At 34.4% G+C, this 14,923-nt stretch overlaps 1 protein-coding gene across 1 annotated transcript in view; it reads right to left on the reverse strand.

The window, feature by feature from the left end:
* ELP4 (elongator acetyltransferase complex subunit 4) overlaps nucleotides 1-14,923 on the reverse strand; it is a 224,632-nt gene that overhangs the window by 107,156 nt on the left and 102,553 nt on the right. The window contains exons 8-9 of the mRNA XM_058663218.1: nucleotides 13,663-13,771; nucleotides 11,104-11,210 (exon numbers count right to left, since the gene is read on the reverse strand). Of these exons, the coding sequence (XP_058519201.1) occupies nucleotides 11,104-11,210; nucleotides 13,663-13,771 (216 nt within the window). The remainder of the gene's footprint in view (nucleotides 1-11,103; nucleotides 11,211-13,662; nucleotides 13,772-14,923) is intronic.

Raw genomic sequence — 14,923 nt, forward strand, 5'->3', positions numbered from 1 at the left:
TTTCAACTTAATGATGTAGTGTGAAAGTAGCCACAGACAACATGAATAGGCCTGCTGTGTTTCAATAAGGTTTATTTAAAACAAAGCAGTGGGGGCTGAATTTGACCCATGGGTCATAGATTGCTAACCTCATGCTCTAATCCACAATGACACAATTTAATATTGTCCTCTACACACCCAACTTCACATGGATCAAAGTAGAAGAAGCTTTCTGATAACTGGGAATAATTGAAGATATTACAATACCGAATATAAATGCAAAATTGAATGCTAAAGGCAAAAAAAAAAAAAGGCCCAAATGTGTGGTGCTATTAAGAATATAGTTCCAAGCTATTTTGTTTTAAATTTTACTGCTTTTTATTATTGTCATTTTATGATACAGTTCTATAGCCCCTGGGATTTCCCTTATCCTCTCCCCTATTTCCTCCCCTCTCACTGAGTTCCCCTATATCATTGCTACAGTATGGTTCTCCAAGTTATTTTAAAAGATACTTTTTTTTCAACTGAATAATGGTCATGTTAAGTCAATAAGATATCTGAAAATGTATTCAGTTGTAAACTTGACAGTATAAAGCTTTTCTTCTGAATGTAACTGTCTTTAATTCAAATTTCTATTAGCATCAGAACAGTTTTCCAGGAAGAAATCATTTACTAAAGTCTATTTATCTGAAAGGCTGAGAGGAAATGTTCCATACACTGGTTCAAATACCTGCAAACAGCTGGTCTAGACCAGGCCAAAGCCAGGAGGCGGGAATTCTGTTTGCTTCTTCTCCATGGGTGGCAGGGATTTAATACCTAAGCCATCATTTGCCGCTACCCAATGTATTCACTAGCAAGACGTTGGCTGGATAGAAGAGATATCAATCAGTGATACTCAGATATGGGAATATGGATTGTTGGTGCCTTAACTTTTTTCTTTTATCATTTATTTTTTACTGGAAAGTCAGATATACAAAGAGGAGGAGAGACAGAGAAGAAGCTCTTCTGTCCACTGATTCACTTCCCAAATGGCCCCTATGGCTTGAGCTGAGTGGATCTGAAGCCAGGAGCCAGGAGCTTCTTCTGGGTCTCACACGTGAGGTGCAGGGTCCCAAGGCTTTGGGCTGTCATCAACTGCTTTTCCAGGTCACAAGCAGGGAGCTGGATGGGACCCAGAGCCATTGGGATTAGAACTGGTGCCCATATTGGATCCCGGCTCGTGCAAGGTGAGGATTTAGCCACCAGGCTACAGTGCTGGGCCCAGCAGGCTATTTTAATGCAGTCAAACTAAAGAATGTGATTGGAAATTGCTAGCTTCCTATGCACACACACACACACACACAAAATCAATGGGATCATTTGAATAGATGGTCCTAGATTCTGTTATAACCAAAGTACCACTAGTTATTTTGCTTCTAAAGAGCATTTAAATAGAATATTCAATGTCATATTAATTCATAACTTAGAAATCTCACAAGTCTTGTATTATTGTGGTCTATAAGCACAAAATATAGGCAACAGAATCCCTCAGCTTAACCAGAGAAGGCCTGATATATTAACAGACAACTTACTGATTCAACAGAGAACAGTATATACTATACTGTTGTTTACCATCTTGGGACATGCAGTTCATTGTAAAGGAGAGTTGAACACTATCAGTGTACTGTGGTCTTGCTATTCTTGGACATGATCCATATTGTTAAACAAACATGCACAGGCATATACTAGAAGTGTACAAGTTGTGTTTCCTTAAAAGCTGCAATTAAGTATTCTAGTAACTATAATTATCTGAGCACAAGATATAGCACTAGTGGCACTTAGTTAACAGTTTAGCAAATTTTTGGTGAAAATATTAATAAATTAAGCATCATGGCAGCCTTGTCCTTTGCCTGCAGCATATAAGGTGAGTTGACCCATTTATCATAGGCTCAACAAGGGCAATCCACTTCATGCAACAACCCTGACCCTTCACAAAGAGCTTGTGAATGAACCTTCACACAGTCTATCACAATATGTAAAAGTGATCTTCAATTGTACCAAAGGCTTCATTGTTAGAAGCTTTTTCAATGCTATGGTGATATTTCTTAGGTTATTGCATGGAAATGGCAGAACGACAAAATATATTCTGTATCAGAATAAATAAAAAGTTTGAAGCATCTTATTCTATACTACCCTATGGCAATACCATATAAATAACTAATGATCAGAAGGCTAAGCTTTCCCCCATCAAATTGGTATTAAATATTAAGAACATTTATAAACAACTAGTGAATTTACAACTTAAGAAACTGAAGCAAACACCTGTTTGGGACTATTCATTCTTTGGAAATAGACACAGTCACATAAAAATTAGCTTAATTTCACAACATAAAAATCTAATGTTATTAGGGTCATTTCTCTGTTTTATTTCAATGGTTATATACTTGAAAATTTTTTTTCTTTACTACCTTTCCATGTTCATTGAAGAGCCTTGCACTGGCCCCCAAACACACTCACATACTGTTCTCATTTATATTATGTAATGATAGATATTGAAAACACTTCTTTAACAAAATATAGGGTAAGATAACTTAATTTGCTCAGAAATTTATTATAAGTACAATACATTTTGGAAAGTCTTAAATGAAATTAAATACTGAGTTTTATTAAACCCTTTCTATTGGATATCTTACTTTTGGAAGGCTCATGCCAAAATGATTTAGTTTGGTTCTTTACAACAATAGTGGGTTGACTTGACAGCACCTGACAAAACAGTTCAGTGAACTCTACTACACCAGATACAAAGAACCTGAACTGGCTATTCCATAAACCCACTGTGGCATGAAGCTTTGGCAGTAATAATTTTGCCCAAATTCCAATTTCTACTTCAGTAAATGAATTATTTGTATTTAATATGATATTTACTTAATGTGGGGCACAGTTTCTTCCTATTATTATACTGCAGAAAATACTTAGCATTATTAATCAACAATAGGAAAATATTTTACAAAGAGTTAGTGCTTAATTTTCCTCAAAGCTAGTAAAAAAAAATTATCAATAACTAAAGCATTTGAAAATAAAAAATAGGTTTGAATATGCATGAATCAAACCTTCATTAGAACTAGTTTTGATTAAACAGGAGACAAAAATTAAGAATTGTAAAAACTGAATTTAGTAGATCTGCATTATAAAAAATTTGTATGCGCATTAATTATTCCGCAGGTAACTACTATATCATGGAAAATAAAATTTATCTTAATTCCATTTGTAAATAAAGTTTTTGAAGTAATATATAAAAGAGAAGGTATCACTAACAATAATTTACATTTTAAAATGTATTTATCAAAAATTGGGCAGATGCTTGAAATGGACAGAAGAATTTTCAAAAAAATATTCTAAAATTTGTTTGAAAGGCAGAGCAACAGGAAGAGAGTGAGAAAGAGGTACCTTCTATGCACTGGTTAACTCCCCAAATGGGTACAAAAGTCAAAGTTTGGGAAGGCTTAAGCCAGGGATCAGGAATTGCACCTTAGTTTCTGATAAGGGTGCTTGGGCCGTTTTCCATTGCTTTTCCAAGTGCACCAACAGAAAGCTTGATTGAAAGTGAAATAGCAGGGACTTGAACTGGCATTCTAAAATGGGATGCTGGTGTTGCAGGCCGGGTGGCTTAACCGATGGCAACGCAGTGCAGCCCCAACAGAATTTTTAATTGAATGTTACAAGAACATTTATGTTTTTAAAAGCAGTACATATGAATATATATATACACATGTATATGTATGCATGTATGTATGTATATGTATATATTTATATAGGTGCTACATTCTTTTTAATTTAAAAAATACACATTTCTTATTATGGAATCCTTCAGGACAGAAGTTTTTATGTACTGAAGATGCATATTGCTGCACTTTACATTGGAAAGCTACAGCATACACTGAAGCTATATACTGGCTATATAGCTTCGGCCATAGCAGAGTTAAGAACAAAGACTTGCAAGTAAAAGGGATTTCATATGTCATTTCTGCTACTTACTAATTCTGACTTAAGTCTTGCTTGATCTCTCTGAACTTTAAGGTTTTGTTTCGTAAAATGTTGGTAATAATGGCAAACAGTAGTTGTGAGGTCTATGATAAAATGTTAGCAATACACTTCCAATAGCTCCAGGACCCTGTTAAACATTTAGAAAACCTTATTTTCTTTTGCTAATAACAGAAGTTTCTGTGTGAAGATGGGCATCTCTATTTTCTAGCGTATTTTATGCTCAGCAGTTGGAAGATCTGGATTCAATTTTTGCCATAACCACAGATACATGATTTTGGAAATGTGATGTAATTTCTCATATTACTTTACAGTAAGATGTGTGCATTAGCAAGGATGGGAGGAATTATCATGAGGACCAGATAAGAACAAGAAATGTTAACAACTCTTGAAAGCATCTAACACAATATCTAGGGCAAATTAGACAGAAAAAATAGATTAACAGATGAAAAATTGATTTTAACCAGATATTAACCACTATATAGTAATATATAAGTATTATACTGAAAATTAAAATAAGGTATGTCTTAGTAACTTAATGAATATTTCATTAAGGCCAATCAGATTTCACTGAAGAGGAAAAGTGAGATAGCTAACGTATAACCAAAATGCCACATAAAGTCATTTGAAAGAATCAGAAGAGGGAACACCATGGACATTTGCTAGGCAAAGAAACAAATCAGGACTAACCTTGGAACATTTTAGGTACAAAGATATCCTCAGTCACCTGTATCACAAAGTTCAAAGATACATATTTGTTAAGCATTAGTACTGTATGTATATTGGAAGACATACTTGCAAAGCACATGTTTTCACTCTCCAGATACTTCCACAAAGTGCTTAGGTGAGGAAATGGGATAGCTGTGATTTACCATCATTTTGTTTCCTTGTCTGTCTTAAAAGGGATCTTGTGGGAGGAAGTGTTTCCAACAGTATTGTGTAAACTGTATGCTACAGAAGTTCTACAAAGCCTCCATAAAAAAATTCTTCGATTCCTGCAATATGATCTTCCTGAAGCCAAACCCCACAGCACATAAATTAAAGTCCGTGTCTACAAGATTCAGGAAGGAGGAGAGGAGACCTTTTTCCCTTTGTATTTTCAGCCAATACTGAGTCTGAAACATGCTGATCTCAAAGTCAGGACAAATACAGTACAGATGCCAGAGTGTGTGTGTGTGTGTGTGTGTGTGTGTGTGTGTGTGTGTATATATATATATATATTTTTTTTTTATCGGAGACTTATTTACTGAAGACTATCAGCCAGATTCTCTATGGTTGACATTCATTTTTTGGAGGTATCATGTTATTCAAATGTATACATTCCTTGTATTTCCTGAGTAAAATACACGTATTAGTAAATAAGAATAGTGAAACAGTGCAATGTGAAATATTAGATCTAAGTGCAACCTATAAAGTGAAGGTTATTGACAGGCAAGACAGCGTAAGATATTTTAATCACATGTAACAAATAGGGTTCATTGGCTATGATACATGTTAAGTCTAGCGTTCTGGATGCCGGTGTCTATACAGAAACTTTTAAAGGTATATAATAGCCAAACCTGAATTTACTTTTCCTTTTCAAATGAAGCAAAGATGTTCTGCCAGCCAAACTCACAGTAAGTATGTGAAATGACCACTAAAGCAAACAGGCCTTATGTTGCCTAAGGAAAAGTCAGCAAGATGGCAGCTTCAATCATTCGGAATAATGCTAAAGCAGCCTCAGGCTTCTCTCCGAATGGAAACATGTCACCATTACTGCAATATTTCAACAAATCAGAACGCAGAAAAAAAGAACACTTATGTAATCACATGCTGGAAGGGCACTTTCCTCAATATTTCAGTGCAAAATTGTTATAAAGAAATTTCAGAAAGCTTGTCAGTGAACATAAATGACGCAGGGAAAACTGTTTTTTCTTTCCATGCACTTAATAAAAGCATACCACTTAGACATAATTTTCTTTTACACTCTCCTTAAAGAACAACTAATGTAAAGACAAATTTATATGAAATAGTGAAAAGCTAGTGTTTAGGCTGCCAGGAAAAAATATCATTTCCCACCCCCCCCCCCAAATAAAGTACTATGAGTTTGGAAGGTTTGATCAAAGGAAATAAGCTTTCACAACATTTATATCAGAAGTTAAAAAATACTTCAAATATTTTGGGAACTTACCTAATCAGTATACTTCTAGCATGTGTCTAGTCATGTAGCCATCTTTGGTCAATCATCAAAAAATCAAAGGCAAATTGGCATGACTCAGCCCTAACTTTAATACCGCATGATTGTGTCGTGTAAGCTTGTTTTGTGTGAGAGCTGCTGTGGTTTTAGCACAGAGATTAACAACCGGACCTAAGCTGGCCTCCAAACCTTGCCCTGCTGATGCCTCAAGCTCTTTGAAGTCTGACCATCATACCTGGCAAAACAGTGGGAACCATGATGGTGTCAGATCTAATCAAATTGTTCACCACAGCAGAGCTAACTAAGGGGTTTGCTAATTGGCCCAATTGCGGATTATACCTTTTGCTACAGATTCAAGACAATAATTTAGTTAAATGATTTTTTCCTTATCTCTTTTAATTAAGATTCCAAAGTGGGAAGAAATAGGATTAAAAAGAGTCTCAAAACCGTGTTCCCTTTAAGGTGGCATGCATTTGATAGGGTCACTACGGCATGTGAAATATACAGTATTAAAGAGATTTCTGGAGATTCTGTGAACTCTTTGTGACACTACTCTATATCTACATCACTGGGAATTACAGTGTACATATAGGTATTGTAAAGGATTGAATATATTAAAGTGCAAATATATAGAAAATTGCATTTGCATTGTTAAGCGACGCCAACTTTTGTTTACTTTTGACAAAATACTTTATCCAGATGAACAGATGCCTGTGTTAAACTTTGGTGTTTTTTTTTAAATGGACTATAGTATATCTAAGGATAAAAATGAATCTAAATGGCAGCCAATATTTGTAGAGGGCATCCTTGTCAACAGGACCTATGGTGCTACAACTCTGTAACCTTACCAAGGCAGACACTTTTTCTTCTGTTGGTTTTTACTGATGGCAATCTGTGAATTGACAAGCAAGTTAACCACTTCTCTCACTATGTCTAGATACAGAAAACACATATTTTTTGTTTCTTACTTAAGATTTGGAGGCCATTGAAAACAAAAGGAAGGAAAGAACGCTAGGACACAGATGTTACAGAACACTTCATATTGCTGAACATTGACTAGCATTCTTTTAGGGTAAGAGCATGCTTTTCCAAGAAGTAAAAATTTCAAATATTACACTTAAATAAACATCCTCTGAATCAAATGAAGCTGTACCATAGGTATTATAAAGTTAATTTACACTGACGTCTCTTAGTAGTCTGGTAACAATATTTAGAAATCCATGTGTTAAGTGAATATATCAGAAATAATAGCTACTTCCTAAAAAATATTAGCTTGTGAAAAAAAAAATCTTGGTGATTAGAGAGGTTCTGAATTAGGGCCAAAATGTCATAAAATAATCATAAGTAAAATCAATTTACTGAGACATCTTTCAGTCTCAGTATTCAGTTAGTCTACAGAAATAGAATGACTACCATTATTTTGGATCAATTAAATCATATATTAAGTCTTTTAACTTTATGTGAAATTTGGCGGTAAATAGTACATGTCTTTTGTGTATTTCAGTTACCATGCTCTGTAATAATATTTTATCATTCATTCAGAAAATTATACTAGTAGAATTTATACTAGTAGTTTTTCAAGATTATAAATGTTAAAATTGAATCAAAATCAAATGTAAAATTAATACATGCAAAACTTATAGAAATTGTAACAATAGTAGTAGTTACTTCAGTATGGAAGTAGAGCTATGTACTCAAGTTCTAAATCTTCTAACTAAACAAGCAGTGTGTGGGGGGTCACTTGAATACAAGGTCTATTGTATTTATAAATTAACTATACAACTTCCAGCCAAGATTTTATACCTATTAAGTAAATGACCCTGTCCTTAGTTCTGGGTTAGATACACATACACATGAAAAAGATATATCTGTATTTTAAGTTTGTATTTTGCTAACTACGTGTTAGCAAAATCTTTGTTTAAAACAATTATACACTACATACATTAATAAGCCAGTGTACCACTCAATACTCATATCAAAGTTCAATAAAAGTGTGTTATGATTGAATGGAGGCTGGGTAAGATTAGGTAACTGTTATCTGGGTGAAGTCAAGAGATAAATAATGTACTATGGTGAATCAAGCACGTTACAGTGTCACTAACAGAGTCACCAGCACACATATGATTCTTCTCTGGTTTTTATATGAGTAATAATTTACAGAACATAATGGTTATAGGTTTAAGTAAAAATTAACTCTTATTTGATAAGCATTTCCACTTGAATCTAGATAATACCAACACATGCTGCAAGAAGGAAAAAAATACTTACTGTATTCTTCTAAGCACTCAAAGAAATTAGGACATACTAAAGTTGTATTCTATGTTATAGACCATTGGTAGTTATTAATCAAAAAAAACAATTTTCATAGATACAAAGGGTAGTAGCTAACAGATTAAAGACAAAACCACCCTAAAAATGGACATGGGGGTTTCTGCCTGCTTCTTTTGCCTCTCATTTTCACGAATCACCATTTTTGAGACCACAAGACTCGGAGTAAATTCAAACATGTAACGAATTTGCCTGCATGGGATTAGAAAAAGTTATTTATGCGTTTCCTTCTGAAATTCAGAAGATTCAATACCTGGTACATTGTACATTAGTACAGTACACTAATAGACCATTAAGCAAAAACAATGATTTCTTGAGCACAAGACATGGGCACTTGAGAAGTGATTTGTTTTCCCAATATAGGAATCCTTGAACTAATGTTTTGGTCATTTCTACTCTTGTCCCCAGTCTATAATACACAACCAAAGACTTGCTATCTATTTGGATATGTATTTTAAAATGTACTATTTAAAACATTATCAATGGTAAGCATCATGATTTTATACTGTTCTAATTATATCTATATGTACTCCTATTAGGTTTAATTCCTTCATTTATATATTTTTCTAACCACCACATTGAATATTATGGCATAAGTCAGTGAGTTATTTAAAATGTGTTTTGCCCATATTTCTTTAAAAATAAAAGAAAAATCTCATCAGGTTAAGCAAAAAAGGTACAAGATTTGACCAACTATATTTAAAAAGCATCATCTATTTGTGTATTATTTTGAAGTATTGCTTCCAAACTATAAGCTGGCCAACTGTAATGGTTCTCCTAGTTTACCATGTTGGGAAAAGAGAAAATGTAGCAAAAACCTGTATAGTTAAGAAAAGATGTTTTATCAGCTATGGTAAAATGCAGTCACTAGTAGAATCTGAAGTTATTCAATGGAGAGGTCCTACTTGGCATTATGTAAATGCTTTACTTTTTCTCTTCCTCAATCTCTAGCCAACCCCAGGGAGACAGACAGATAGAAATGGGGAGAGAGAGGAAGAGAGACAGGAGAGAAAGAACAAACACATTCACACATCTTCCCCCTCATTGGGAGCTGCCTTGCTTAATTTGATAATAAAATGATACTTCAGAGCTGGTTGTCATAACATTGATTTTGGAGAAAGTGTCCCATGACAAAAGAAGACTTTCATTTTCCACTAAATCACACGTTCCAGGTAAAAGGAAAAGATAAGCATGCTTTTCCTGTGACATTACACTGCCACTTTATCCCTTTGGAAGTTTTAAGCAACATTACCAGAAATTAGTCAATGTTTTGTTAGAGAAGGTGAAATAATGTTTAAACAATTAGTGTTGAGTTCCATTGCAATGGCTTCTTTTGAGAACTAAAGCAAATTAGCTCAAGAGTTACCATGTCTGCATTCTCACTCTTTTGGCTTTAACCGGCTTTTGAAGGGAGTATCCCCAGATGAGAAACTTCTACCACTCCTGCAGAGATGACCTGCTTGAAGAAGTGGCTGCCTGATTAACTATTAACTGCCCTCAATAGGATTAGATAATTAAGGACATTGATGACCATTAATTAGGAGGAGGGCACATTAATTTGTCACTGGATAGGGCCCTTACAATGATTTATAGGTTAGTGCTACTTGAAAATGTGAAGGGAAAGAGAAAAAGCGAGAGAACCATTAAGTTACCTTATCAAGTGGCCAGCTTAAAGAGGGCAGAGGGTCAAAAAAGGGCCAAAGTGGTCACTTAAGGGTGAAGTCCCAAACACCAAAGCAGCGCCAAGCCACATTGACCATCATTTGGTGATGAAGTTAAAAATATGCTAATTTATTGGTGGCAATTCTCTCTTTTTATGGTTTCAAGCAGTTAAGACAAGTGGTCTCCTTAAGAGCTTTTCATTTGAAAAGAGATTAAACAAAATGGTTTGTCAAGGCTGCTTGGCTGTTTTATGTCTTCGTTAAAAAAAAAAATTGCACCAACTATACTGATAACTATCACATCACCCAAAAGCCCTCTCCCTCCAAGCATTTACTTCGTTAATAAATACGTCAACTCTAATTGCTTAATAGTTCTATGTTCATTTGCTCTTTAGCAAGATTAAGTTGGAATAAATCTTTTGTACTAATATTTTCTGTCATCACTGCTTGCATAAAGGTCACAAGAAAAGTTTGAGTGTAAAAAATTTAAAGACATTCATGTAAATTATCCTTTGTTTAATTCAGCACATAAAGTGAAAGGTAATTTCACTAATAGTAAAGAGAAATGTTTTAGACTGTAGATAAAAATCCTCTCAGTCATACACAATTGTGGGTAGTACTCACATTCCACACACAAGTAAGCACAGCTCATTAACATTTAATTAAATATGCTTTTGAATGCCTTGGAAATATGCATGTCATATTTATCATGTAAGTTAGTAGCTTAACTTTTCATAGACATTTAAAGCAAATTCACTTTTACTTTACTCTAATGATGAACCACTTAAAGAAAAATGCAGTAAATGTTATATTAAACCAAAAGAACTTAAAAAACATATAGTAGGAAACATGTCAAGAGTTTCACTGAAGTTAAAAAAAACAGAGCGGGAGACAATATTTACCTCAACGTTGTAAGCTATGATATGGAAATTCTCTTACCTCAATGGTGAATAGCTTTCTTTTTAATTTAAAAGCTAAGTCTTTAACTTCTGATTCATCACAGATCAAGTTATTAAGCCGAGGGATCTGCCGTATATGAATCAAACCTTGTGAAAAGGAAATTTAACAAAAGAACTGAAAAACTTTATCATCAGATGGATAAATTAAAGAATCTTACAGCAGAATCCTGCAAATTTACACACACGCATCCTTCCCTTTCAAAACTGGAGCTCACTACTACCAGGAGCAATGAAGCAAATGGTGTGATTATACTCAAGTAATCAAGCAGAATAAGATAAACAGAAATTCGTGTGCGAGGAAAACTAATTGCACTTTCGTAAAGAAGTACAGATGTAAAGAGGGATCTTAATACTTGTCAAAACTACAGCCGGTTTGTATGTGATTTTCTTTTGTATTTACAGTAAGCAAATATGGCTATCACCTTGCATGCTGCCCACGGCACCACTGAGTGATCCTTATTTTATTAAATGCACCAGTAAGCAGCCAGCAAAACAAAGCTCATGGGTTACTGATAACCAGTGAAGCACTAATGAAAAGTATTTCATTTTGTATCTTATTAATGACTTGGACAAACCATTGAAGAAAACTACATTTCATAGCACATTCAAGGATCAAACATTAACCCCTATGCCGTCCCAACACACTCATTCCTGTGATGTTAGACCTTTATATAGCTGTTAGGAGCTTTAGAACAGTGCTAGGTAAACTGTGAGCTTTGGCCTCTTGTCAGTGGAAACACTTGCTAATTTTTTCTGACAAGGGCACAGGGTGGCTTTTGTGCAGCCTAATGTAGTTTCTGACTAAGCAAGGGGTCATTTCCCACAGAGGAAGACATGGACAGTTCTTCAGTGCCTCTGCCTGCCTGACTCAGCTCCTATTTAAAATCATCAGCCCAAAGATACTGAGTCCTAAACATGAGTGGAAATAAATCTTATTAAAATGTATGGAATTGCTTCATTACTTCTTTAGTACAAGCTTTTTTGTGTGTGGGGGTTTCAATGTTTAGTCATATATTTCTCTTATCAGAAGATAAAATCCCCAGTTACTTTTGAAACAACACTTCCAATAACAATTGACTAAAATACCTACTTAATTTTTTTCTGCTTAAAGAAAAAGCAAAGGTATTTTTAAGAAGACATTTACCTACACATCTAAAACTCTCATTTAGTCAAATGTACTTATAGAAACAAGTACACCATATTTTTAGCTGCACTCTTCTCATGTTAATCTTACATGAGCTTAGTTAGCTAATAAATCAGGATGCTTTAGAGAATGAATGATTCTGTCATTGGGCCATCCTTAGTAACAGAAAGTTCACTGCACATTAGAATCACTCAAAATCCTACAGGTAATAATTGATCAATTCACAGATTTCAGTGCAAACAATCATAGCCTTTTAATCCTTAAAGTTTCAATCAGAGTAATTTTTTTTAAAAAATAAGAATATAATTTTATTAAATTCATAAACTCCTAATACATATAAATGATGCTCAATATGGATAATTTTAAAAATAACTTTTTAAAAGGAAATGAAAATACTAACTATAGGATTTGCTAATAGATTTCTAAGATAGTGAAAATTATGTATTAAATCCATTGCATGTAATATTAATTAGGCATATACCACATACACTTATGGCAGTAAAGAATTATTAGGCAAATTATCTTATGGCAGCTTTTGTTCAGAGCTTATATTTCCTAGCTTTAAAACAGCACCCGATTGTTTCCTTATTCTACTTTGTGGTTTTTAAACATTGTATACTGACTCCTCCAAGCACTGGCTTATTATCTATAAGGTATCTTACAATCTTCAATGTTCTTTTGGTAGAACCTAACATGGAAATCAACAACAACAAAAAAACGGTAGAGTGTCACAAAACTGGTCTGACACAATCTTGTAACAAACCTCAAATAACCTAATCAGACTGTAGACCCCAGGATTCTATAGAAGTATTTTACTACCACAATAATAATGTTGACCATTCTTAATATATACTCAGACTACATAAGTGGGTTAAAACTTATTATTCACTACTACAATGATCAAGTCCCCCACCTGAAAATGTGGGGATCAGAAGAGTTTCAGGTATTGGAGGTATTTTTTTTTCTATTTTGGAATATTTGCATTCAGTTTCCTGGTTGAGCATTTCTAAAACAATCTGAAAACCCACTTAAAAATTTCAGCTTGGTGGTATTTCAGATTTGGATTTTTAGATTAAAGATGCTCAACTTGTATTGTTTGAATTCACATAATATTCATTGCTAACATGATTAAAATGCCTGATAATCAATTTTAAGGCACTGGGAAAACAAAATGTATAACAGACTAAGTACATGCTTACCTGGAATTTGACTCTTTTCAAGTAATTATCATAGTTTATAGTCTTAAAGTATTTGGAAATAAAAATACCATGTAAAATTGACCAGAAATGGAGAACATCTAATAAGTATGCTCTAAATCAAATTCAGGCTACTGGACAGCATGCTTCCCTAGAAGCAGCCGAAACATATTCTTCTCATTACAGCGGGGTGACTTACCATGGTAATCCTTATACAATGGGTTGGTTTCTCTCTCAGAACCGATGAACGATTCCAAAGCAACTACTGTATCAGCCAAGTTTTTAACACGACCAATAATAGCTTTATTCTGCAAAGCATGGAAACAAAATGCTGTTTAAACATGATATATCCACAATGCTACTATGCAATCTCAACTTAAAAATTAAGGCTCTACAGACTGAAGACTGGTTGAAATGTGTCTTAATTGGAAATCCTATCCATGTAGGTATGCTGTTCTAATGTGCAAAGCTTAGGGGAAAATAAAAATTGGTAAGAGACATAAACTGGTTATCTTAGGGGCAAGGTTACTCTTTATTTTTACACAGTAGTAGCTTCCCCTTGCCCCCAAACAACTTTATCCAGTGCCCACACTGGGAAATCTGGCAGACAGCAGGACTCAGAAACAGTAGATAGCGCAGCATCATAAGGCAAGGGTCCCGCTGTCGTCTGTCAGCTGGTACTAGGTGTCAGCCCTCTAACAGCTGAGGTTCTCTGTGACATATTAGAGACACAGAAGGGTCCAAGTAAGAGGCTGCAACATGCCTTGCTCTGGAGCCTTCTGTGTTCTTTCCAGATGCTGCCATTTGGCTCTGGAATAACAGTAAAGGCAAAGGAGTGTGCTAGATTAATGTCTCTTGCACCAGTAGCCTACGTTTTCTTTCCCAACACAACCTGTGCTGAACCTCTCAGGAAACAGCACATTTTGTCGGTTCAGACATGCATTAATATGTCTCCAAGTATAGTATGCCCAGTTACTAAGTAGAAAAGATTTTAACACACCCAGAATATCATAGCTACAAAAAATAAAATCATAAAATATGTTTTAACTTTATTTCCTTATGGAAATTTAGCATGCCTTTCAGTCTCTGATAGCATGTCAAGTCAGAAACCCATTTGCCATAATATCTTAGACTTGCTTTTTGCAATGAAGATCTAAATACGTTGACAAAAACAGTTGTATGTGAAATCTTTGAAACTCCCAATTTGCATATTGGTAATGTCTACCACTTTAAGCTAATATTTGAAGTGAGGTATGGGAAATGTGAAACTGTGAAGAAATTTTATAAATCTGATGCTATGTGTACTGTAAAAAACACACAAAAAACCTGTGTAACAAAAGCTTTTCATTTTCTGAAAATAGGAATGACTATTAAACTCACTGGCATTCTACTTCCAAAATTTCCTCTTAAGGATGAAAGAAGAAAGACACCTGGTCAATGTTATTTGACTTGTTATGAAA

Source organism: Ochotona princeps, chromosome 4 (genome assembly GCF_030435755.1).
Source record: "Ochotona princeps isolate mOchPri1 chromosome 4, mOchPri1.hap1, whole genome shotgun sequence".
Classification (NCBI taxonomy): domain Eukaryota; kingdom Metazoa; phylum Chordata; class Mammalia; order Lagomorpha; family Ochotonidae; genus Ochotona; species Ochotona princeps.